Source organism: Dendropsophus ebraccatus, chromosome 2, assembly GCF_027789765.1.
Source record: "Dendropsophus ebraccatus isolate aDenEbr1 chromosome 2, aDenEbr1.pat, whole genome shotgun sequence".
Taxonomy (NCBI): Eukaryota; Metazoa; Chordata; class Amphibia; order Anura; family Hylidae; genus Dendropsophus; species Dendropsophus ebraccatus.
The window spans coordinates 2,655,649-2,683,003 of record NC_091455.1 but is presented as its reverse complement, the minus strand read 5'-3'; the positions used below and the strand labels follow the sequence as shown (position 1 = coordinate 2,683,003).

Here is a 27,355-nt window from a genome sequence, read left to right as displayed (position 1 = left end):
TGACCCCTCCCCCCAATCACCACTATACAGCAGAGGGCCCCCATGTGTAACCTATCCCCCCCAATCACCTGTATACAGCGGGGCCCCCCAATGTGTGACCCATCCCCCCAATGTATACAGCAGGGCCCCCAAATGTGTGACGCCTCCCCCCCCCATCACTCCCTTTTACAGCGGGGCCCCCCAATGTGTGACGCCCCCCCCCCCCATCACTCCTATATACAGCGAGGCTCCTATACATTATTGTAGTAATGTTAATATTCTACCATTTACAGCGTAGACGACTTGAGGGAGAGACGGAGAAGGTGGGGCTAAAGGAGGAGGGAGGGGCTAGAGGAGGAGGGAGAGTAGTCTGGATGATTTAAGGAGATGGGGGTAGGGGAGGAGGAGTTGAGGTGGGGGTGGAGAAGGGAGATAGATGATGGGGCAGTAGTCCTCCCCCCCCCCCCCCTTGCCATGTCATCCATCTTTTCAGGTTGGCTCTAGGATCCACGCTCAGTCTCATATTCCCATTGGTGGTGGGATTTTGGGTTATTAGATAAAGGGTTATTGTCAGGTCCAGTGGGGTGTTGGCACCATGTAGCAGCCATCCAGCAGGGGGCATCATGTCTCTGGTCGGGTCACATCGATCCTGCGGGAGGCCGGGCCCAGCTCCACCTTACACACCCGCTGAGCGAAGATCAGAGAGCAGATTGTCTCGCCAAGGTTACTCTCCAGGGGCGACACCTGTAGGAGAGAGCAGAGGTGAGCTGTATACCCTGCCTGCTGTATACACTGTGCTATATACCCCCCTGCTGTGTATTCCACCCCCAGCACCTACAGGTATGAGCAGAATGATAGCAGTATCATCACTAATTGGCTTCATTGCTCGATTTGGCAGAAAAGATTCTACAACAAATTGTGACTGAACGGAGCTGAGTAACAGGAGACAGCCGGATCAGCAGCCAGGAGCCGGGCGCTGCCCGATGGGGTCATAACGGGATGGCCCCAAGATGGAGGCAGCACACGTCGTCCCTGCTCGGCCAGATAATGTACTGAAGAAGAAGCCAAGAACATAGAGAACAGAAGGACATTGGCTGCTCAGCTAAAGGGATCTCCAGTGCTTTACAATAACAGAGATGCGTAGTGAGAAACCCTACCGTCCATGTAGATGATAGAAAAGGAAGCGGCCAGTGATCAGCTCCAGGGAATGATCTGCAGAGACCTGGGAGACCGGCAAAAGTCAGATGACGTCAAGCCAAACTATGGGGCCTATTCCACGGAGCGATAATCGGCCCGATTCGCCTGATTATCGCTCCATGGAGTAGGGAGAATGATCAGCTGATGATTGTGTCATCGTTCATTTAGGTTCAAACCTAAAATCATCGGTCCCCACCCGCGCATCGCTACGTGGAATAGCGGGCAACCAACTATTAAAAAATATCATAATTTACCTGCAGGTCTTCTCCTTCTCCCGCGCGGCAGCATCAGCTTCTGAGCGGCCTGTCTGAGCTGACAGACCACTCAGCCAATCAATGTCCGGGACTGTTGTGGCCAGTGATTGGCTGAGCGATCTGTCAGTTCTGACAGGCTGCTGCTGCGCGGGACAAGACCTGCAGTCTGGTGAGGTAAATTATGAAGCAAGGGCTGCAAGGACATCCCTGCAGCCCTCACTAAATGATTGCCGGGCCGTGGAATAGGACCAGTAAACGTGCACCGATCTAGCAGATTGGCGCTCGTTTACATTGTTGATCATGCCCTGGTCAGCCCGTGGAATACCAGGAGACCGGGTAAAGGATAACAAAGGTGAGTGTCCGGCCGTAGATAACACCGACTGGCCGCCAAGAGATCCCAATGACAGGTCTGACAGAGATCCAGCCGCCCAGAGATCCCAATGACAGGACTGACAGAGATCCAGCCGCCCAGAGATCCCAATGACAGGTCTGACAGAGATCCAGCCGCCCAGAGATCCCAATGACAGGTCTGACAGAAATCCGACTGGCCTGTCACCTGCCCAGAGATCTCAATCACAGGTATGCCAGAGATTCCACTGACAATCCACCTAGAAATCCCAATGACGGGTCTGACAGAAATCCCACTGACTGGTCGCCCAGAGATCCCACTGACCAGGTGTAGATCCCAATGATGCGTCTACTAGAGATCTCAGAGACTGTTTTTAAGAGAAGGGCCACAAAACTGTATGGACGGATGAGAGCGGGATGGTTCTTATTGGGTGTAGAGGCAGCAGAGGACATAAAAAGCAGTGATCAGGAATAAACCATATACAGCGGTCAGCGGGGGCCGGAATATCTGATGTCAGGTGACTCCCGGCCGCACATGTAATGCAGTGATCAGGAATAAACCATATACAGCGGTCAGCGGGAGCCGGAATATCTGATGTCAGGTGACTCCCAGCCGCACATGTAATGCAGTGATCAGGAATAAACCATATACAGCGGTCAGCGGGGGCCGGAATATCTGATGTCAGGTGACTCTCGTCCGCACATGTAAAGCAGTGATCAGGAATAAACCATATACAGCGGTAAGCTGGGGCCGGAATATCTGATGTCAGGTGACTCCCGGCCGCACATGTAACGCAGTGATCAGGAATAAACCATATACAGCGGTCAGCGGGGGCCGGAATATCTGATGTCAGGTGACTCCCGGCCGCACATGTAATGCAGTGATCAGGAATAAACCATATACAGCGGTCAGCGGGGGCCGGACAGGTACATCAGTGATTAACAGAAAAGCCAAATCTGTAACAAATCACTTTATAGGGTAAAACTCTGCGATTTATCTCACGGCCGATCATTCCTGTTTCTTCATTATTAGAAATGTGCAGATCCCCCAGCACAGCAGCGCCCCTCGTGCAGATCCCCCAGCGCAGCAGCGCCCCTCGTGCAGATCCCCCAGCGCAGTTCTCCTCGACATCCCCCTGGTGTGCACCTCCATATAGTGACATCCCCCCGGTGTGCACCTCCTTGCCTGCACCTCCTTATAGGGACATCCTCCTGGCCTGCACCTCCTTATAGGGACATCCTCCTGGCCTGCACCTCCTTATAGGGACATCCTCCTGGCCTTCACCTCCATAAAGTGACATCCCCCCGATGTGCACCTCCATATAGAGACAACCCCCCGGCCTGCACCTCCTTATAGTGACAACCCCCAGTGTGCACCTCCACATAGTGACTTCCTCCCGCCCTGCAACTCCATATATTGACATCCCCCTGGCCTCACCTCCTTCTAGTGACATCCCCCCGTGTTCACCTCCATATATTGACATCCCCCCTGTGCACCTCCTTATAGTGAAATCCCCCCGGTGAGCACCTCCTTATAGTGAAATCCCCCCGGTGAGCACCTCCTTATAGTGAAATCCCCCCGGTGAGCACCTCCTTATAGTGAAATCCCCCCGGTGAGCACCTCCTTATAGTGAAATCCCCCCGGTGAGCACCTCCTTATAGTGAAATCCCCCCGGTGAGCACCTCCTTATAGTGAAATCCCACCGGTGAGCACCTCCTTATAGTGAAATCACCCCGGTGAGCACCTCCTTATAGTGACATCCCCAGTGTGTACCTCCATATAGTGATATCCCCCCGGTGTGCACCTCCATATAGTGACATCCCCCTGGCCTTCACCTCCTTATAGTGATATCCCCCCGGTGTGCACCTCCTTATACAGACAACCCCTGGCGTGCACCTCCTTATACAGACAACCCCCTAGAGTGCACCTCCATATAGTGACATCCCCCCCAGTGTGCACCTCCTTACAGTGACATCTCCCTGGTGTGCACCTCCTTATATTGACATCACCTTAGCGTGCACCTCCTTACAGTGACATCTCCCTGGTGTGCACCTCCTTATATTGACATCACCTTAGCGTGCACCTCCTTACAGTGACATCTCCCTGGTGTGCACCTCCATATAGTGACATCCCCCCATTGTGTACCTCCTTATACAGACAACCCCCCATTGTGCACCTCCTTATAGTGACAACCCCTGGCGTGCACCTCCTTGTATGCAGCATGCATCACAGTGACATCCCCCCGCGTACACCATGCTTCATAGTGACATCCCTTGGCGTGCACCATGCATCACAGAGGCTGCACCTGCACCATCATGACTGTCTTGTTGCCTTTGCCCAGCGAGTCCTGCAGCAGGTAGGTGAGTTTGGAGTTCCTGAAGGGGACGTGAGCTTGCTTGGTCCTTAGAGCCTGGATGACTTCCCCCAGGGCCAGCAGAGACTTGTTTATATTCTGAGCTTCCTTCAGACGTTCACCCTCAGCCCCGGACTTCCACACCCGCTCTGATCCTGCTAGGTCCACAAGGTTCAGCTTTCCTAAGGGGATAAGAGAAGATTGTAAAGGATGCTGTTACAGCATGTAGTAATAATACAACGAAGAACCTGTAGTAATAATACAACGAAGAGTACCTGTAGTAATAATACAACGAAGAGTACCTGTAGTAATAATACAATGAAGAGTACCTGTAGTAATAACATAATGAGGAGTACCTGTAGTAATAATACAACGAAGAGTACCTGTAGTAATAATACAATGAAGAGTACCTGTAGTAATAATACAACGAAGAGTACCTGTAGTAATAATACAACGAAGAGTACCTGTAGTAATAATACAATGAAGAGTACCTGTAGTAATAATACAACGAAGAGTACCTGTAGTAATAACAACGAAGAGTACCTGTAGTAATAATACAATGAAGAGTACCTGTAGTAATAACAACGAAGAGTACCTGTAATAATATAATGAGGAGTACCTATAGTAATGGGGAGTACCTGTAGTAATAATACAACGAAGAGTACCTGTAGTAATACAACGAAGAGTACCTGTAGTAATAATACAACGAAGAGTACCTGTAGTAATAACAATGAGGAGTACCTGTAGTAATAACAATGAGGAGTACCTGTAGTAATAATACAACGAAGAGTACCTGTAGTAATAATACAACGAAGAGTACCTGAAGTAATAATACAACGAAGAGTACCTGTAGTAATAATACAATGAGGAGTACCTGTAGTAATATAATGAGGAGTACCTGTAGTAATAATACAATGAGGAGTACCTGTAGTAATATAATGAGGAGTACCTATAGTAATGGGGAGTACCTGTAGTAATAATACAACGAAGAGTACCTGTAGTAATAACATAATGAGGAGCACCTGTAGTAATAACATAATGAGGAGTACCTGTAGTAATATAATGAGGAGTACCTATAGTAATGGGGAGTACCTGTAGTAATACAACGAAGAGTACCTGTAGTAATAACAATGAGGAGTACCTGTAGTAATACAACGAAGAGTACCTGTAGTAATAATACAACGAAGAGTACCTGTAGTAATAATACAACGAAGAGTACCTGTAGTAATAATACAATGAAGAGTACCTGTAGTAATAACAATGAGGAGTACCTGTAGTAATAATACAACGAAGAGTACCTGTAGTAATAATACAATGAAGAGTACCTGTAGTAATAACAATGAGGAGTACCTGTAGTAATAACAATGAGGAGTACCTGTAGTAATAATACAACGAAGAGTACCTGAAGTAATAATACAATGAAGAGTACCTGTAGTAATAATACAACGAAGAGTACCTGTAGTAATAACATAATGAGGAGTACCTGCAGTAATGGGGAGTACCTGCAGTAATGGGGAGTACCTGTAGTAATGGGGAGTACCTGCAGTAACGAGGAGTACCTGCAGTAATAGGGAGTACCTGTAGTAATGGGAAGTACCTGTAGTAATGGGAGTACCTGCAGTAATGAGAGTACCTGTAGTAATGGGAGTACCTGCAGTAATGAGAGTACCTGTAGTAATGAGGAGTACCTGTAGTAATGGGGAGTACCTGCAGTAATGAGGAGTACCTGCAGTAATGGGAGTACCTGCAGTAATGAGGAGTACCTGCAGTAATGGGAGTACCTGCAGTAATGAGGAGTACCTGCAGTAATGGGAGTACCTGCAGTAATGGGGAGTACCTGCAGTAATGAGAGTACCTGCAGTAATGGGAGTACCTGCAGTAATGGGAGTACCTGCAGTAATGGGGAGTACCTGCAGTAATGAGGAGTACCTGCAGTAATGAGGAGTACCTGTAGTAATGGGGAGTACCTGCAGTAATGGGGAGTACCTGCAGTAATGGGGAGTACCTGCAGTAACGAGAAGTACCTGCAGTAACGAGGAGTACCTGCAGTAATGGGGAGTACCTGCAGTAATGGGAGTACCTGCAGTAATGGGGAGTACCTGTAGTAATGAGGAGTACCTGCAGTAATGAGGAGTACCTGTAGTAATGAGGAGTACCTGCAGTAATGAGGAGTACCTGCAGTAATGGGGAGTACCTGTAGTAATGGGGAGTACCTGTAGTAATGAGGAGTACCTGCAGTAATGAGGAGTACCTGCAGTAATGGGGAGTACCTGCAGTAATGAGAGTACCTGTAGTAATGAGGAGTACCTGCAGTAATGGGGAGTACCTGTAGTAATGGGAGTACCTGTAGTAATGAGAGTACCTGTAGTAATGAGGAGTACCTGCAGTAATGGGGAGTACCTGTAGTAATGGGGAGTACCTGCAGTAATGGGGAGTACCTGCAGTAACGAGGAGTACCTGTAGTAACGGGGAGTACCTGCAGTAATGAGGAGTACCTGCAGTAATGAGGAGTACCTGCAGTAATGGGAGTACCTGTAGTAATGAGAGTACCTGCAGTAATGGGGAGTACCTGCAGTAACGAGGAGTACCTGCAGTAATGGGGAGTACCTGCAGTAATGGGAGTACCTGCAGTAATGGGGAGTACCTGTAGTAATGGGGAGTACCTGCAGTAATGGGAGTACCTGCAGTAATGGGGAGTACCTGCAGTAATGGGGAGTACCTGCAGTAATGGGGAGTACCTGTAGTAATGAGGAGTACCTGCAGTAATGAGGAGTACCTGTAGTAATGAGGAGTACCTGCAGTAATGGGGAGTACCTGTAGTAATGGGGAGTACCTGCAGTAATGAGGAGTACCTGCAGTAATGGGAGTACCTGCAGTAATGGGGAGTACCTGCAGTAATGAGAGTACCTGTAGTAATGAGGAGTACCTGCAGTAATGGGGAGTACCTGCAGTAATGGGAGTACCTGTAGTAATGGGGAGTACCTGCAGTAACGAGGAGTACCTGTAGTAACGGGGAGTACCTGCAGTAATGAGGAGTACCTGCAGTAATGAGGAGTACCTGCAGTAATGGGAGTACCTGTAGTAATGAGAGTACCTGCAGTAATGGGGAGTACCTGCAGTAACGAGGAGTACCTGCAGTAACGAGGAGTACCTGCAGTAATAGGAAGTACCTGCAGTAATGAGGAGTACCTGCAGTAATGAGGAGTACCTGTAGTAATGGGGAGTACCTGCAGTAATGGGAGTACCTGCAGTAATGAGGAGTACCTGCAGTAATGAGGAGTACCTGCAGTAATGGGAGTACCTGTAGTAATGAGAGTACCTGTAGTAATGAGGAGTACCTGCAGTAATGGGGAGTACCTGCAGTAATGAGGAGTACCTGTAGTAATGGGGAGTACCTGCAGTAATGGGGAGTACCTGCAGTAATGGGGAGTACCTGTAGTAATGAGAGTACCTGTAGTAATGAGGAGTACCTGCAGTAATGGGGAGTACCTGCAGTAATGAGGAGTACCTGTAGTAATGGGAGTACCTGCAGTAATGAGGAGTACCTGCAGTAATGGGAGTACCTGCAGTAATGGGGAGTACCTGCAGTAATGGGAGTACCTGCAGTAATGAGAGTACCTGTAGTAATGGGGAGTACCTGTAGTAATGGGGAGTACCTGCAGTAATGGGGAGTACCTGCAGTAATGGGGAGTACCTGCAGTAATGAGGAGTACCTGCAGTAATGGGAGTACCTGTAGTAATGAGAGTACCTGTAGTAATGAGGAGTACCTGCAGTAATGGGGAGTACCTGCAGTAATGAGGAGTACCTGCAGTAATGGGAGTACCTGCAGTAATGAGGAGTACCTGCAGTAATGAGGAGTACCTGCAGTAATGGGAGTACCTGTAGTAATGAGAGTACCTGTAGTAATGAGGAGTACCTGCAGTAATGGGGAGTACCTGCAGTAATGAGGAGTACCTGTAGTAATGGGGAGTACCTGCAGTAATGAGGAGTACCTGCAGTAATGGGGAGTACCTGCAGTAATGAGGAGTACCTGCAGTAATGAGGAGTACCTGCAGTAATGGGAGTACCTGTAGTAATGAGAGTACCTGTAGTAATGAGGAGTACCTGCAGTAATGGGGAGTACCTGCAGTAATGAGGAGTACCTGCAGTAATGGGGAGTACCTGCAGTAATGAGGAGTACCTGCAGTAATGGGAGTACCTGTAGTAATGGGGAGTACCTGCAGTAATGGGAGTACCTGTAGTAATGAGGAGTACCTGCAGTAATGAGGAGTACCTGTAGTAATGGGGAGTACCTGCAGTAATGGGAGTACCTGCAGTAATGAGGAGTACCTGCAGTAATGGGAGTACCTGCAGTAATGAGAGTACCTGTAGAAATGAGGAGTACCTGTAGTAATGGGAGTACCTGCAGTAATGAGGAGTACCTGCAGTAATGGGAGTACCTGCAGTAATGAGAGTACCTGTAGAAATGAGGAGTACCTGCAGTAATGGGAGTACCTGCAGTAATGGGGAGTACCTGCAGTAATGAGGAGTACCTGCAGTAATGAGGAGTACCTGCAGTAATGGGAGTACCTGTAGTAATGGGAGTACCTGCAGTAATGAGGAGTACCTGCAGTAATGGGAGTACCTGTAGTAATGAAGAGTACCTGCAGTAATGGGAGTACCTGCAGTAATGGGAGTACCTGCAGTAATGAGAGTACCTGTAGTAATGGGGAGTACCTGCAGTAATGGGAGTACCTGTAGTAATGGGGAGTACCTGTAGTAATGGGGAGTACCTGCAGTAATGGGGAGTACCTGCAGTAATGGGAGTACCTGCAGTAATGGGGAGTACCTGCAGTAATGAGGAGTACCTGCAGTAATGGGAGTACCTGCAGTAATGAGGAGTACCTGCAGTAATGAGGAGTACCTGTAGTAATGGGGAGTACCTGCAGTAATGGGGAGTACCTGTAGTAATGGGGAGTACCTGCAGTAATGGGAGTACCTGCAGTAATGAGGAGTACCTGCAGTAATGGGGAGTACCTGCAGTAATGGGAGTACCTGCAGTAATGGGGAGTACCTGTAGTAATGGGGAGTACCTGCAGTAATGGGGAGTACCTGCAGTAATGGGGAGTACCTGCAGTAATGAGGAGTACCTGCAGTAATGGGAGTACCTGTAGTAATGAGAGTACCTGTAGTAATGAGGAGTACCTGCAGTAATGGGGAGTACCTGCAGTAATGAGGAGTACCTGTAGTAATGGGGAGTACCTGCAGTAATGAGGAGTACCTGCAGTAATGGGAGTACCTGCAGTAATGAGAGTACCTGTAGTAATGAGGAGTACCTGCAGTAATGGGAGTACCTGCAGTAATGGGAGTACCTGTAGTAATGAGGAGTACCTGTAGTAATGGGGAGTACCTGCAGTAATGGGGAGTACCTGTAGTAATGAGGAGTACCTGCAGTAATGAGGAGTACCTGCAGTAATGAGGAGTACCTGTAGTAATGGGGAGTACCTGCAGTAATGAGGAGTACCTGCAGTAATGAGGAGTACCTGCAGTAATGAGAGTACCTGCAGTAATGGGGAGTACCTGCAGTAATGAGGAGTACCTGTAGTAATGGGAGTACCTGTAGTAATGGGGAGTACCTGCAGTAATGGGGAGTACCTGCAGTAATGAGGAGTACCTGCAGTAATGAGGAGTACCTGTAGTAATGGGGAGTACCTGCAGTAATGGGGAGTACCTGCAGTAATGGGAGTACCTGTAGTAATGAGAGTACCTGCAGTAATGGGGAGTACCTGCAGTAATGGGAGTACCTGCAGTAATGGGGAGTACCTGCAGTAATGGGAGTACCTGCAGTAATGGGGAGTACCTGCAGTAATGGGGAGTACCTGCAGTAATGAGGAGTACCTGTAGTAATGGGGAGTACCTGTAGTAATGAGGAGTACCTGCAGTAATGGGAAGTACCTGTAGTAATGGGAGTACCTGCAGTAATGGGAGTACCTGTAGTAATGGGAGTACCTGTAGTAATGGGGAGTACCTGTAGTAATGGGGAGTACCTGCAGTAATGGGAGTACCTGTAGTAACGGCTCCTGAGCTCAGCTCCTGGCCGGTTATGGTGATGGTGAGTAAGGCGTGGGACCGTGAGCTTCGCTCGTTCATGTTAGTGCAGAATGTTGCTCGGTTCCTTTTCCCCAGTGTCAGAATCTAGAAGAATAATCAGAGTATTAAAGTGTCAGCTCCCTGCCCCAGCATTGTTACTACAGGCCTCTGTGGGGAGGTTGGGTTGTTGTTACTGCTGGCGTAGAGGCTCTGCTTGGGCCTCAGTATCGGCCTCCTCTGATTTGTTACCTTTTTAATGTGCCGGAAATTCTTCACCTCTTTACTGGTGAGTCCGGGCACGTGGAGCTGCCCACTGCCGTCTGGGTTCAGCTTAACGTCCAGCTTCTCCTGGGGGTCTTTGGAGAGGAGATCTCTGTATAGGGGGATTATAGAGGGTGTTACTACATGTAGGGGCCGCAGTACCCCATCCTTATCCAGTAACCTGCACCTCTGGGACCTATGGCCATGTAACGGGAATTTCTGGGGAGGTAGGTGGACCATTGGGGTTGGAGTCATTGTGGGCGGTGTGTGGAGCGTCAGCCGGCTCACCTGATGACTTCATTGTAGATCTCCACCATACTGAGGCTGACGCTGTAGCTCCACAGGCCTCGCCTGGCCTCCATCTCCTGGTAAAGGGCCTGCAGGGCTTGCTGGTTGATACCTGGGTTCTCCGCTGTTCCCTGATGAGACAAAAACTCTCATCATGTTACTGGAGCAGTTAGTCAGGGGCAGAAGTTTCCACAGACTGAACCCAATCTTCTGACCCTGGGGGTCCCTATTCGTCTGAAGACCCCATAGCGGTGCAGGTCGAGGCTGGAGTCTTGAATCCACATCACAGCCCACAGGAGCTACCGAGTAGCCCATCATCATCATCATCATCATCATCATCATCCTTACGCCTGAGGCCCAGACAGACTGGACCACAGCTTCTACTGTAAGCAGTCAGCCATTATACAAGAGGTGCCGAGCCTGCCCCCCGCCCACCCATCCAACTATCCGCTACACTGGATAATCACCACCGAGGAGCTGGAGATTGGGGGCCGTTACTATGCACAACTGGATGGGGTGAGGCCCCCTCACTACAACGCACCTTGTGCTGCACATGAGGCATCCACTATTATCAGCAACCTGTCACCCAACCCCCCTGGACCGCGGTGGCCTGTCCCCCCCCCCCCCCCCCCAGACCACAGTGGCTTCCCTTGCCCACCCCCCGGACCGCGGTGGCCTGTCCTCTCCCCGTACAACAGCGGCTTCCCCCACCCCCGGACCATGGCCTGTCTGGCCTCTGGGCCTGCCTGTTTCTATTATGCAGAGGAGTCCACATGACATCCATATTATTCTCATTACCTCCATGGTGTAGGTTTTGCCTGATCCGGTCTGTCCATAAGCAAAGATGCAGACGTTGTATCCATTGATGCAGGACATCACCACCGGCTCAATCTCCTGGAAGACCTGGGGAAAGAGGAACAGGTAACGCCACAGCCGGCAACCAATCTGATCCCGCCACAGCCGGCAACCAATCTGATCCCTCCACAGCCGGGAGCAATCTGATCCCTCCACAGACGAAAGCAATCTGATCCCTCCACAGCCGGGAGCAATCTGATCCCTCCACAGCCGGGAGCAATCTGATCCCTCCACAGCCGGCAACCAATCTGATCCCGCCACAGCCGGCAACCAATCTGATCCCGCCACAGCCGACAGCAATCTGATCCCTCCACAGCCGGGAGCAATCTGATCCCTCCACAGACGAAAGCAATCTGATCCCTCCAGAGCCAGCAACAATCTGATCCCTCCACAGCCGGCAACAATCTGATCCCTCCACAGCCGGCAACAATCTGATCTCTCCACAGACGAAAGCAATCTGATCCCTCCACAGCTGGCAGCAATCTGATTCCTCCAGAGCCGGAAACAATCTGATCCCTCCACAACCAGAAACAATCTGATCCCTCCAGAGCCGGAAACAATCTGATCCCTCCAGAGCCGGAAACAATCTGATCCCTCCACAGCCGGCAGCAATCTCATCCATCCAAAGCCGGCAACAATCTCATCCCTCTACAGCCGGCAACCAATCTGATCTCTCCACAGCCGACAGCAATCTGATCCCTCCACAGCCGACAACAATCTGATCCCTCCACAGCCGCCAACCAACCTGATCCCTCTACAGCCGGCAACAACCTGATCCCTCCACAGCCGGGAGTAATCTGATCCCTCCACAGCCGACAACAATCTGATCCCTCCACAGCTGGCAACAATCTGATCCCTCCACAGCTGGCAACAATCTGATCCCTCCACAGCTGGCAACAATCTGATCCCTCCACAGTCGCGAGCAATCTGATCCCTCCACAGCCGGGAGCAATCTGATCCCTCCACAGTCGCAAGCAATCTGATCCCTCAACAGCCGGGAGCAATCTGATCCCTCCACAGACGACAGCAATCTGATCCCTCCACAGACGACAGCAATCTGATCCCTCCAGAGCCAGCAACAATCTGATCCCTCCACAGCCGCCAACCAACCTGATCCCTCCACAGCCGACAACAATCTGATCCCTCCACAGCCGACAACAATCTGAGCCCTCCACAGACGACAGCAATCTGATCCCTCCACAGCCGACAACAATCTGATCCCTCCAGAGCCAGGAACAATCTGATCCCTCCAGAGCCGGCAGCAGTCTGATCCCTCCAGAGCCAGCAACAACCTGATCCCTCCATAGCCGGGAGCAATCTGATCCCTCCACAGCCGACAACAATCTGATCCCTCCACAGCTGGCAACAATCTGATCCCTCCACAGTCGCGAGCAATCTGATCCCTCCACAGCCGGGAGCAATCTGATCCCTCCACAGCCGGGAGCAATCTGATCCCTCCACAGCTGGCAACAATCTGATCCCTCCACAGCTCGCAACAATCTGATCCCTCCACAGCTGGCAACAATCTGATCCCTCCACAGCCGGCAACAATCTAATCCCTCCACAGCCGGCAACAATCGGATCCCTCCACAGGCGGCAACAATCTGATCCCTTTACAGCCTGCAACAATCTGATCCCTCCACAGCTGGCAACAATCTGATCCCTCCACAGACGACAGCAATCTGATCCCTCCAGAGCCAAAAACAATCTGATCCCTCCACAGCCGCCAACCAACCTGATTCCTCTACAGCCGGCAACAACCTGATCCCTCCAGAGCCGACAACAATCTGATCCCTCGACAGACGACAGCAGTCTGATCCCTCCAGAGCCAGCAACAATCTGATCTCTCCACATCCGGCAGCAATCTGATCCCTGCAGAGCTGGCAGCAATCTGATCCTTCCACAGCCGGCAACAATCTGATCCCTCCACAGCCGGAAACAACCTGATCCCTCCACAGCCGGCAACAATCTGATCCCTCCACAGCCGGAAACAATCTGATCCCTCCACAGCTGGCAACAATCTGATCCCTCCACAATCGCGAGCAATCTGATCCCTCCACAGTCGCGAGCAATCTGATCCCTCCACAGTCGCGAGCAATCTGATCCCTCCACAGTCGGGAGCGATCTGATCCCTCCACAGTCGGGAGCGATCTGATCCCTCCACAGCCGACAACAATCTGATCCCTCCACAGCCGGCAACAATCTGATCCCTCCACAGCCAGCAACAATCTGATCCCTCCACAGGCGCCAACCAACCTGATCCCTCTACAGCCGGCAACAACCTGATCCCTCCACAGCTGGCAGCAATCTGATCCCTCCACAGCCGGGAGCAATCTGATCCCTCCACAGCCGACAACAATCTGATCCCTCCACAGCTGGCAACAATCTGATCCCTCCACAGCTGGCAACAATCTGATCCCTCCACAGCTGGCAACAATCTGATCCCTCCAAAGTCGCGAGCAATCTGATCCCTCCACAGTCGCAAGCAATCTGATTCCTCCACAGCCGACAGCAATCTGATCCCTCCACAGCCGGCAGCAATCTCATCCATCCAAAGCAGGGAGCAATCTGATCCCTCCACAGCCGGGAGCAATCTGATCCCTCCACAGCCGACAACAATCTAATACCACCACAGCCGGCAACAATCTGATCCCTTTACAGCCGGCAACAATCTGATCCCTCCACAGCCGACAACAATCTGATCCCTCCACAGCTGGCAACAATCTGATCCCTCCACAGCCGGCAACAATCTGATCCCTCCACAGTCGCGAGCAATCTGATCCCTCCACAGCCGACAACAATCTGATCCCTCCAGAGCCGGAAACAATCTGATCCCTCCAGAGCCGGCAACAACCTGATCCCTCCACAGCCGGCAGCAATCTCATCCATCCAAAGCCGGCAACAATCTCATCCCTCTACAGCCGGCAACCAATCTGATCTCTCCACAGCCGACAACAATCTGATCCCTCCACAGCCGACAACAATCTGATCCCTCCACAGCCGCCAACCAACCTGATCCCTCTACAGCCGGCAACAACCTGATCCCTCCACAGCTGGCAGCAATCTGATCCCTCCACAGCCGGGAGCAATCTGATCCCTCCACAGCCGGGAGCAATCTGATCCCTCCACAGACGACAGCAATCTGATCCCTCCACAGCCGGCAACAATCTGATCCCTCCACAGCCGCCAACCAACCTGATCCCTCCACAGCCGACAACAATCTGATCCCTCCACAGCCGACAACAATCTGAGCCCTCCACAGCCGACAACAATCTGATCCCTCCAGAGCCAGGAACAATCTGATCCCTCCAGAGCCGGCAGCAGTCTGATCCCTCCAGAGCCAGCAACAACCTGATCCCTCCATAGCCGGGAGCAATCTGATCCCTCCACAGCCGACAACAATCTGATCCCTCCACAGCTGGCAACAATCTGATCCCTCCACAGTCGGGAGCAATCTGATCCCTCCACAGCCGGGAGCAATCTGATCCCTCCACAGCCGGGAGCAATCTGATCCCTCCACAGCTGGCAACAATCTGATCCCTCCACAGCTGGCAACAATCTGATCCCTCCACAGCTGGCAACAATCTGATCCCTCCACAGCCGACAACAATCTGATCCCTCCACAGTCGCGAGCAATCTGATCCCTCCACAGCCGCGAGCAATCTGATCCCTCCACAGCCGACAGCAATCTGATCCCTCTACAGCCGGCAACAATCTGATCCCTTTACAGCCTGCAACAATCTAATCCCTCCACAGCCGGCAACAATCTAATCCCTCCACAGCCGGCAACAATCGGATCCCTCCACAGGCGGCAACAATCTGATCCCTTTACAGCTGGCAACAATCTGATCCCTCCACAGCCGGCAGCAGTCTGATCCCTCCACAGACGACAGCAATCTGATCCCTCCAGAGCCAGAAACAATCTGATCCCTCCACAGCCGCCAACCAACCTGATCCCTCTACAGCCGGCAACAACCTGATCCCTCCACAGCCGACAACAATCTGATCCCTCGACAGACGACAGCAGTCTGATCCCTTTAGAGCCAGCAACAATCTGATCTCTCCACATCCGGCAGCAATCTGATCCCTGCAGAGCTGGCAGCAATCTGATCCTTCCACAGCCGGCAACAATCTGATCCCTCCACAGCCGGAAACAACCTGATCCCTCCACAGCCGGCAACAATCTGATCCCTCCACAGCCGGAAACAATCTGATCCCTCCACAGCTGGCAACAATCTGATCCCTCCACAGTCGCGAGCAATCTGATCCCTCCACAGTCGCGAGCAATCTGATCCCTCCACAGTCGCGAGCAATCTGATCCCTCCACAGTCGCGAGCAATCTGATCCCTCCACAGTCGCGAGCAATCTGATCCCTCCACAGTCGCGAGCAATCTGATCCCTCCACAGTCGGGAGCGATCTGATCCCTCCACAGCCGGGAGCAATCTGATCCCTCCACAGCCGGCAACAATCTGATCCCTCCACAGCCGGCAACAATCTGATCCCTCCACAGCCGGGAGCAATCTGATCCCTCCACAGCCGACAACAATCTGATCCCTCCACAGCTGGCAACAATCTGATCCCTCCACAGCTGGCAACAATCTGATCCCTCCACAGCTGGCAACAATCTGATCCCTCCAAAGTCGCGAGCAATCTGATCCCTCCACAGTCGCAAGCAATCTGATCCCTCCACAGCCGGCAGCAATCTCATCCATCCAAAGCAGGGAGCAATCTGATCCCTCCACAGCCGGGAGCAATCTGATCCCTCCACAGCCGGGAGCAATCTGATCCCTCCACAGACGACAGCAATCTGATCCCTCCAGAGCCAGCAACAATCTGATCCCTCCACAGCCGGCAACAATCTAATCCCTCCACAGCCGCCAACCAACCTGATCCCTCCACAGCCGACAACAATCTGATCCCTCCACAGCCGACAACAATCTGAGCCCTCCACAGCTGACAACAATCTGATCCCTCCAGAGCCAGGAACAATCTGATCCCTCCAGAGCCGGCAGCAGTCTGATCCCTCCAGAGCCAGCAACAACCTGATCCCTCCATAGCCGGGAGCAGTCTGATCCCTCCACAGCCGACAACAATCTGATCCCTCCACAGCTGGCAACAATCTGATCCCTCCACAGCCGACAACAATCTGATCCCTCCACAGTCGCGAGCAATCTGATCCCTCCACAGCCGGCAACAATCTGATCCCTCCACAGCCGCCAACCAACCTGATCCCTCTACAGCCGGCAACAACCTGATCCCTCCACAGCCGACAACAACCTGATCCCTCCACAGCCGACAACAATCTGATCCCTCGACAGACGACAGCAATCTGATCCCTCCAGAGCCAGCAACAATCTGATCCCTCCACAGCCGGCAGCAGTCTGATCCCTCCAGAGCCAGCAACAATCTGATCTCTCCACAGCCGACAGCAATCTGATCCCTCCACAGCCGACAACCAACCTGATCCCTCTACAGCCGGCAACAATCTGATCCCTCCACAGCCGGGAGCAGTCTGATCCCTCCACAGCCAGCAGCAATCTGATCTCTCCACAGCCGACAACAATCTGATCCCTCCACAGCCGCCAACCAACCTGATCCCTCTACAGCCGGCAACAATCTGATCCCTCCACAGCCGGGAGCAATCTGATCCCTCCACAGCCGGGAGCAATCTGATCCCTCCACAGCCGACAGCAATCTGATCCCTCCACAGCTGGCAACATTCTGATCCCTCCACAGCCGACAACAATCTGATCCCTCCACAGCCGACAACAATCTGATCCCTCCACAGCCGACAACAATCTGATACCTCCACAGCCGGCAACAATCTGATCCCTCCACAGCCGGCAACAATCTGATCCCTCCACAGCCGGCAACAATCTGATCCCTCCACAGCCGGCAACAATCTAATCTCTCCACAGCCGACAGCAATCTGATCCCTCCACAGCCGGCAACAATCTGATCCCTCCACAGCCGGCAACAATCTGATCCCTCCACAGCCGACAACAATCTGATCCCTCCACAGACGACAACAATCTGATCCCTCCACAGACGACAGCAATCTGATCCCTCCACAGACGACAGCAATCTGATCCCTCCAGAGCCAGCAACAATCTGATCCCTCCACAGCCGGCAACAAGCTGATCCCTCCACAGCCGCCAACCAACCTGATCCCTCTACAGCCGGCAACAACCTGATCCCTCCACAGCCGACAACAATCTGATCACTCTACAGCCGGCAACAACCTGATCCCTCCACAGACGACAGCAATCTGATCCCTCGACAGACGACAGCAATCTGATCCCTCCAGAGCCGGCAGCAGTCTGATCCCTCCAGAGCCAGCAACAATCTGATCTCTCCACAGCCGACAGGAATCTGATCCCTCCACAGCCGACAACCAACCTGATCCCTCTACAGCCGGCAACAATCTGATCCCTCCACAGCCGGGAGCAATCTGATCCCTCTACAGCCAGGAGCAATCTGATCCCTCCACATCCGGGAACAATTTGATCTCTCCACAGCTGGCAGCAATCTGATCCCTCCACAGCCAGGAGCAATCTGATACCTTCACAGCCGACAACAATCTGATCCCTCTACAGTCGGGAGCGATCTGATCCCTCCACAGTCGGGAGCAATCTGATCCCTCCACAGCCGGCAACAATCTGATCCCTCCACAGTCGGGAGCGATCTGATCCCTCCACAGTCGGGAGCAATCTGATCCCTCCACAGCCGGCAACAATCTGATCCCTCCACAGCCGGCAACAATCTGATCCCTCCACAGCCGGCAACAATCTGATCCCTCCACAGCCGGCAACAATCTGATCCCTCCACAGCCGGCAACAATCTGATTCCTCCACAGTCGGGAGCAATCTGATCCCTCCACAACCGCCAACCAACCTGATCCCTCTACAGCCGGCAACAACCTGATCCCTCCACAGCCGGCACCAATCTGATCCCTCGACAGACGACAGCAATCTGATCCCTCCAGAGCCAGCAACAATCTGATCCCTCCACAGCCGGCAGCAGTCTAATCCCTCCAGAGCCAGCAACAATCTGATCTCTCCATAGCCGACAGCAATCTGATCCCTCCACAGCCGCCAACCAACCTGATCCCTCTACAGCCGGCAACAACCTAATCCCTCCACAGCCGACAACAATCTGATCCCTCTACAGCCGGCAACAACCTGATCCCTCCACAGACGACAGCAATCTGATCCCTCGACAGACGACAGCAGTCTGATCCCTCCAGAGCCAGCAACAATCTGATCCCTCCAGAGCCGGCAGCAGTCTGATCCCTCCAGAGCCAGCAACAATCTGATCTCTCCACAGCCGACAGGAATCTGATCCCTCCACAGCCGACAACCAACCTGATCCCTCTACAGCCGGCAACAATCTGATCCCTCCACAGTCGCGAGCAATCTGATCCCTCCACAGCCGACAGCAATCTGATCCCTCCACAGCCGGCAACAATCTGATCCCTTTACAGCCTGCAACAATCTAATCCCTCCACAGCCGGCAACAATCTGATCCCTCCACAGGCGGCAACAATCGGATCCCTCCACAGGCGGCAACAATCTGATCCCTTTACAGCCTGCAACAATCTGATCCCTCCACAGCTGGCAACAATCTGATCCCTCCACAGCCGGCAACAATCTGATCCCTCCACAGACGACAGCAATCTGATTCCTCCACAGACGAAAGCAATCTGATCCCTCCACAGACGACAGCAATCTGATCCCTCCAGAGCCAGAAACAATCTGATCCCTCCACAGCCGCCAACCAACCTGATCCCTCTACAGCCGGCAACAACCTGATCCCTCCACAGCCGACAACAATCTGATCCCTCGACAGACGACAGCAGTCTGATCCCTCCAGAGCCAGCAACAATCTGATCTCTCCACATCCGGCAGCAATCTGATCCCTGCAGAGCTGGCAGCAATCTGATCCTTCCACAGCCGGCAACAATCTGATCCCTCCACAGCCGGAAACAACCTGATCCCTCCACAGCCGGCAACAATCTGATCCCTCCACAGCCGGAAACAATCTGATCCCTCCACAGCCGGCAACAATCTGATCCCTCCACAGTCGCGAGCAATCTGATCCCTCCACAGTCGCGAGCAATCTGATCCCTCCACAGTCGCGAGCAATCTGATCCCTCCACAGCCGGGAGCAATCTGATCCCTCCACAGCCGGGAGCAATCTGATCCCTCCACAGCCGGGAGCAATCTGATCCCTCCACAGCCGGGAGCAATCTGATCCCTCCACAGCTGGCAACAATCTGATCCCTCCACAGCTGGCAACAATTTGATCCCTCCACAGCCGACAACAATCTGATCCCTCCACAGTCGCGAGCAATCTGATCCCTCCACAGCCGGAAACAATCTGATCCCTCCACAGCCGGAAACAATCTGATCCCTCCACAGTCGGGAGCAATCTCATCTATCCACAGCCGGCAACAATCTGATCCCTCCAGAGCCGGTAACATCCTGATTCCTCCACAGCTGGCAGCAATCTGATCCCTCCAGAGCAGGCAACAATCTGATCCCTCCACAGCCGGAAACAATCTGATCCCTCCAGAGCCGGAAACAATCTGATCCCTCCAGAGCCGGAAACAATCTGATCCCTCCAGAGCCAGCAACAATCTGATCCCTCCACAGCCGGCAGCAGTCTAATCCCTCCAGAGCCAGCAACAATCTGATCTCTCCATAGCCGACAGCAATCTGATCCCTCCACAGCCGCCAACCAACCTGATCCCTCTACAGCCGGCAACAACCTAATCCCTCCACAGCCGACAACAATCTGATCCCTCTACAGCCGGCAACAACCTGATCCCTCCACAGACGACAGCAATCTGATCCCTCGACAGACGACAGCAGTCTGATCCCTCCAGAGCCAGCAACAATCTGATCCCTCCAGAGCCGGCAGCAGTCTGATCCCTCCAGAGCCAGCAACAATCTGATCTCTCCACAGCCGACAGGAATCTGATCCCTCCACAGCCGACAACCAACCTGATCCCTCTACAGCCGGCAACAATCTGATCCCTCCACAGTCGCGAGCAATCTGATCCCTCCACAGCCGACAGCAATCTGATCCCTCCACAGCCGGCAACAATCTGATCCCTTTACAGCCTGCAACAATCTAATCCCTCCACAGCCGGCAACAATCTGATCCCTCCACAGGCGGCAACAATCGGATCCCTCCACAGGCGGCAACAATCTGATCCCTTTACAGCCTGCAACAATCTGATCCCTCCACAGCTGGCAACAATCTGATCCCTCCACAGCCGGCAACAATCTGATCCCTCCACAGACGACAGCAATCTGATTCCTCCACAGACGAAAGCAATCTGATCCCTCCACAGACGACAGCAATCTGATCCCTCCAGAGCCAGAAACAATCTGATCCCTCCACAGCCGCCAACCAACCTGATCCCTCTACAGCCGGCAACAACCTGATCCCTCCACAGCCGACAACAATCTGATCCCTCGACAGACGACAGCAGTCTGATCCCTCCAGAGCCAGCAACAATCTGATCTCTCCACATCCGGCAGCAATCTGATCCCTGCAGAGCTGGCAGCAATCTGATCCTTCCACAGCCGGCAACAATCTGATCCCTCCACAGCCGGAAACAATCTGATCCCTCCACAGCCGGCAACAATCTGATCCCTCCACAGCCGGCAACAATCTGATCCCTCCACAGCCGGCAACAATCTGATCCCTCCACAGTCGGGAGCAATCTGATCCCTCCACAACCGCCAACCAACCTGATCCCTCTACAGCCGGCAACAACCTGATCCCTCCACAGCCGGCAGCAATCTGATCCCTCGACAGACGACAGCAATCTGATCCCTCCAGAGCCAGCAACAATCTGATCCCTCCACAGCCGGCAGCAGTCTAATCCCTCCAGAGCCAGCAACAATCTGATCTCTCCATAGCCGACAGCAATCTGATCCCTCCACAGCCGCCAACCAACCTGATCCCTCCACAGCCGGCAACAATCTGATCCCTCTACAGCCGGCAACAATCTGATCCCTCCACAGCCGGCAGCAAACTGATCCCTCTACAGCCGGCAACAATCTGATCCCTCCACAGCCGGGAGCAATCTGATCCCACCACAGCCGGGAGCAATCTGATCCCTCCACAGCCGACAACAATCTGATCCCTCCACAGCCGGCAACAATCTGATCCCTGTATCTTCCCTACACAGGACATGCAATGCTCTGCAGATCTGACCTCCTCCTGTGTGGTGTGGGGTAAGAAGACTTTATCCAGCTCAAAGTTCCTGTCCTTGCCCTTATAGTGTAGGGAAAGTCTGGTGTCGTCATTGATGTCGGTGATGATGGCGGTGGCTTCCTCCTCTGCGGTGTCCATGTGCCGCCGGAGTCTGCACAGCACACGGATGTTACCTGATCAGGCGGAGGAGACCCGGTCATCTCTGTACTGAGGGGATGAGGACCCCAGGGGCAAACCCGCACTCACCCAGGGGCAAACCCGCACTCACCCAGGGGCAAACCCGCACTCACCCAGGGGCAAAACCGCACTCACCCAGGGGCAAAACCGCACTCACCCAGGGGCAAAACCGCACTCACCCTTCAGCTCCACCAGCTGGTTGTGGTATCTCTTGCGCAGCTGCATCTCTCGCTGATATTTCTGCAGCAGATCCTTGTTGGCTTCTGACACGTCAGTGACGGCGCAACAGATCTGCCGAACACAACATGTGACTGTCTCTCTCCTCACACCCCGTCTCTCTCTCTCTCTCTCTCTCCTCACACCCCATCTCTCTCTCCTCACACCCCATCTCTCTCTCTCTCTCTCCTCACACCCCGTCTCTCTCTCACTCCTCACACCCCGTCTCTCTCTCTCTCCTCACACTCCGTCTCTCTCTCTCTCTCTCCTCACACCCCGTCTCTCTCTCCTCACACCCCCTCTCTCTCTCCTCACACCCCGTCTCTCTCTCCTCACACCCCGTCTCTCTCTCCTCACACCCCGTCTCTCTCTCCTCACACCCCGTCTCTCTCTCTCTCCTCACACCCCGTCTCTCTCTCTCTCCTCACACCCCGTCTCTCTCTCTCTCTCCTCACACCCCGTCTCTCTCTCTCTCCTCACACCCCGTCTCTCTCTCCTCACACCCCGTCTCTCTCTCCTCACACCCCGTCTCTCTCTCTCTCTCTCTCTCTCTCTCCTCACACCCCGTCTCTCTCTCTCCTCACACCCCGTCTTTCTCTCCTCACACCCCGTCTCTCTCTCCTCACACCCCGTCTCTCTCTCCTCACACCCCATCTCTCTCTCCTCACACCCCATCTCTCTCTCTCTCTCTCCTCACACCCCGTCTCTCTCTCTCTCCTCACACCCCGTCTCTCTCTCTCTCCTCACACTCCGTCTCTCTCTCTCTCTCTCCTCACACCCCGTCTCTCTCTCCTCACACCCCGTCTCTCTCTCCTCACACCCCGTCTCTCTCTCTCTCCTCACACCCCGTCTCTCTCTCCTCACACCCCGTCTCTCTCTCCTCACACCCCGTCTCTCTCTCTCTCCTCACACCCCGTCTCTCTCTCCTCACACCCCGTCTCTCTCTCTCTCTCCTCACACCCCGTCTCTCTCTCTCCTCACACCCCGTCTCTCTCTCTCTCTCTCTCCTCACACCCCGTCTCTCTCTCTCTCTCTCTCCTCACACCCCGTCTCTCTCTCTCTCTCCTCACACCCCGTCTCTCTCTCTCTCTCCTCACACCCCGTCTCTCTCTCTCTCTCCTCACACCCCGTCTCTCTATCTCCTCACACCCCGTCTCTCTCTCTCCTCACACCCCGTCTCTCTCTCTCTCCTCACACACCGTCTCTCTCTCTCTCTCTCTCTCTCCTCACACACCGTCTCTCTCTCTCTCTCTCCTCACACCCCGTCTCTCTCTCTCTCTCCTCACACCCCGTCTCTCTCTCTCTCTCCTCACACCCCGTCTCTCTCTCTCCTCACACCCCGTCTCTCTCTCTCTCCTCACACCCCGTCTATCTCTCTCTCTCTCCTCACACCCCGTCTCTCTCTCTCTGTCCTCACACCCCGTCTCTCTCTCTCCTCACACCTGTCTGTCTCTCCTCACACCCCGTCTCTCTCTCATCCTCACACACCGCCGTCTGTGTCTCTCTCGTCCTCACAGACCCCGTCTGTCTCTCCTCACGACCCCGTCTGTCTCTCTCTCTCCTCACACCCTGTCTGTCTCTCCTCACACCCCGTCTCTCTCTCTCCTCACACCCCGTCTCTCTCTCTCTCCTCACACCCCGTCTCTCTCTCTCTCCTCACACCCCGTCTCTCTCTCTCTCTCTCTCCTCACACCCCGTCTCTCTCTCTCTCCTCACACCCCGTCTCTCTCTCTCTCCTCACACCCCGTCTCTCTCTCTCTCCTCACACCCCGTCTCTCTCTCTCTCTCCTCACACCCTGTCTGTCTCTCCTCACACCCCGTCTCTCTCTCTCTCCTCACACCCCGTCTCTCTCTCTCTCTCCTCACACCCCGTCTCTCTCTCTCCTCACACCCCGTCTCTCTCTCTCTCCTCACACCCCGTCTCTCTCTCTCTCTCCTCACACCCCGTCTCTCTCTCTCTCCTCACACCCTGTCTCTCTCTCCTCACACCCCGTCTCTCTCTCTCTCCTCACACCCCGTCTCTCTCTCTCTCCTCACACCCCGTCTCTCTCTCTTGTCTCCTAACACCCCGTCTGTCTCTCCTCACACCCCGTCTCTCTCTCTCTCCTCACACCCCGTCTCTCTCTCTCCTCACACCCCGTCTGTCTCTCTCTCTCCTCACACCCCGTCTGTCTCTTCTCACACCCCGTCTGTCTCTCTCTCTCCTCACACCCTGTCTGTCTCTCCTCACACCCCGTCTGTCTCTCTCTCTCCTCACACCCTGTCTCTCTCTCCTCACACCCCGTCTCTCTCTCTCTCTCCTCACACCCTGTCTGTCTCTCCTCACACCCCGTCTGTCTCTCTCTCTCCTCACACCCTGTCTCTCTCTCCTCACACCCCGTCTCTCTCTCTCTCCTCACACCCCATCTCTCTCTCTCTCTCCTCACACCCCATCTCTCTCTCTCTCTCCTCACACCCCATCTCTCTCTCTCTCTCCTCACACTCCGTCTCTCTCTCCTCACACCCCGCCTCTCTCTCCTCACACCCCGTCTCTCTCTCTCTCCTCACACCCCGTCTCTCTCTCTCTCCTCACACCCCCTCTCTCTCTCTCTCTCCTCACACCCCGTCTCTCTCTCTCTCCTCACACCCCGTCTGTCTCTCCTCACACCCCGTCTCTCTCTCTCCTCACACCCCATCTCTCTCTCTCCTCACACCCCATCTCTCTCTCTATCTCCTCACACCCCGTCTCTCTCTCCTCACACCCCGTCTCTCTCTCCTCACACCCCGTCTGTCTCTCTCTCTCTCTCTCTCCTCACACCCCGTCTGTCTCTCTCTCTCCTCACACCCCGTCTGTCTCTCCTCTCTCCTCACACCCCGTCTGTCTCTCTCCTACACACCCCGTCTGTCTTCCTCTCCTCCTCTCACACCCCCGTCTCTCTCTCTCTCTCCTCACACCCCATCTCTCTCTCTCTCTCCTCACACCCCGCCTCTCTCTCCTCACACCCCGTCTCTCTCTCCTCACACCCCATCTCTCTCTCCTCACACCCCGTCTCTCTCTCCTCACACCCCGTCTCTCTCTCTCTCCTCACACCCCGTCTCTCTCTCCTCACACCCCGTCTCTCTCTCTCCTCACACCCCGTCTCTCTCTCCTCACACCCCGTCTCTCTCTCCTCACACTCCGTCTCTCTCTCTCCTCACACCCCGTCTGTCTCTCCTCACACCCCGTCTGTCTCTCCTCACACCCCGTCTCTCTCTCTCTCTCCTCACACCCCATCTCTCTCTCTCTCTCCTCACACCCCGTCTCTCTCTCCTCACACCCCGTCTCTCTCTCCTCACACTCCGTCTCTCTCTCCTCACACCCCGTCTCTCTCTCCTCACACTCCGTCTCTCTCTCCTCACACCCCGTCTCTCTCTCTCTCCTCACACCCCGTCTCTCTCTCTCTCCTCACACCCCGTCTCTCTCTCTCTCCTCACACCCCGTCTCTCTCTCTCTCTCCTCACACCCCGTCTCTCTCTCCTCACACCCCGTCTCTCTCTCCTCACACCCCGTCTCTCTCTCTCTCCTCACACCCCGTCTCTCTCTCCTCACACCCCGTCTCTCTCTCTCTCCTCACACCCCGTCTCTCTCTCCTCACACCCCGTCTCTCTCTCTCTCTCTCCTCACACCCCGTCTCTCTCTCTCTCTCCTCACACCCCGTCTCTCTCTCTCTCTCTCTCCTCACACCCCGTCTCTCTCTCTCTCTCCTCACACCCCGTCTCTCTCTCTCCTCACACCCCGTCTGTCTCTCCTCACACCCCGTCTCTCTCTCTCTCCTCACACACCGTCTCTCTCTCTCTCTCTCTCTCCTCACACACCGTCTCTCTCTCTCTCTCCTCACACCCCGTCTCTCTCTCTCTCTCCTCACACCCCGTCTCTCTCTCTCCTCACACCCCGTCTCTCTCTCTCCTCACACCCCGTCTCTCTCTCTCCTCACACCCCGTCTCTCTCTCTCTCCTCACACCCCGTCTCTCTCTCTCTGTCCTCACACCCCGTCTCTCTCTCTCCTCACACCCTGTCTGTCTCTCCTCACACCCCGTCTCTCTCTCTCCTCACACCCCGTCTGTGTCTCTCTCTCCTCACACCCCGTCTCTCTCTCCATCCTCACAGACCCGTCCTGGTGTCTCTCTCTCTTCTCACAACCCTGTCTGTCTCTCCTCACACCCCGGCGTGGCGCTCTCTCCTCACAGTCCACACACCGTCTCTCTCCTCTCTCCTCCCCTCACATACCCCGTCTCTCTCTCTCTCCCTCACACCCCGTCTCTCTCTCTCTCTCTCTCTCCTCCCTCACACCCCCGTCTCTCTCTCTCTTCCTCACACCCCGTCTCTCCTCTCTCCTCACACCCCGTCTCTCTCTCTCTCCTCACACCCCGTCTCTCTCTCTCTCCCTCACACCCCCGTCTTCTCTCCTCTCTCCTCCTCACACCCTGTCTGTCTCTCCTCACAACCCCGTCCTCTCTCTCTCTCTCACACCCCGTCTCTCTCTCTCTCCTCACACCCCGTCTCTCTCTCTCTCTCCTCACACCCCGTCTCTCTCTCTCTCTCCTCACACCCCGTCTCTCTCTCTCTCCTCACACCCCGTCTCTCTCTCCTCACACCCCGTCTCTCTCTCTCTCCTCACACCCCGTCTCTCTCTCTCTCCTCACACCCCGTCTCTCTCTCTCTCTCCTCACACCCTGTCTGTCTCTCCTCACACCCCGTCTCTCTCTCTCTCCTCACACCCTGTCTCTCTCTCTCTCCTCACACCCCGTCTGTCTCTCTCTCTCCTCACACCCTGTCTGTCTCTCCTCACACCCCGTCTGTCTCTCTCTCTCCTCACACCCTGTCTGTCTCTCCTCACACCCCGTCTGTCTCTCTCTCTCCTCACACCCCGTCTGTCTCTCTCTCTCCTCACACCCCGTCTCTCTCTCTCTCTCCTCACACCCCGTCTGTCTCTCTCTCTCCTCACACCCCGTCTCTCTCTCTCTCTCCTCACACCCCATCTCTCTCTCTCTCTCCTCACACCCCATCTCTCTCTCTCTCTCCTCACACCCCGTCTCTCTCTCCTCACACCCCGTCTCTCTCTCTCTCCTCACACCCCGTCTCTCTCTCTCCTCACACCCCGTCTGT

General features: G+C 53.9%; 1 protein-coding gene across 2 annotated transcripts in view; it reads right to left on the bottom strand.

The window, feature by feature from the left end:
• Positions 1-217: 217 nt before the first annotated feature.
• The window catches only part of LOC138782920 (kinesin-like protein KIFC3), a 158,595-nt gene continuing 131,457 nt past the window's right edge, over positions 218-27,355 (bottom strand). For both annotated transcript variants that reach the window (XM_069956906.1, XM_069956907.1), the window contains 8 exons: positions 22,194-22,305; positions 21,838-22,010; positions 11,550-11,654; positions 10,752-10,882; positions 10,452-10,575; positions 10,178-10,307; positions 4,085-4,314; positions 218-723 (listed from right to left, as the gene is read on the bottom strand). In XM_069956906.1, coding sequence (XP_069813007.1) covers positions 601-723; positions 4,085-4,314; positions 10,178-10,307; positions 10,452-10,575; positions 10,752-10,882; positions 11,550-11,654; positions 21,838-22,010; positions 22,194-22,305 — 1,128 coding nt within the window. In that variant the 3' untranslated portion in view covers positions 218-600. The remainder of the gene's footprint in view (positions 724-4,084; positions 4,315-10,177; positions 10,308-10,451; positions 10,576-10,751; positions 10,883-11,549; positions 11,655-21,837; positions 22,011-22,193; positions 22,306-27,355) is intronic.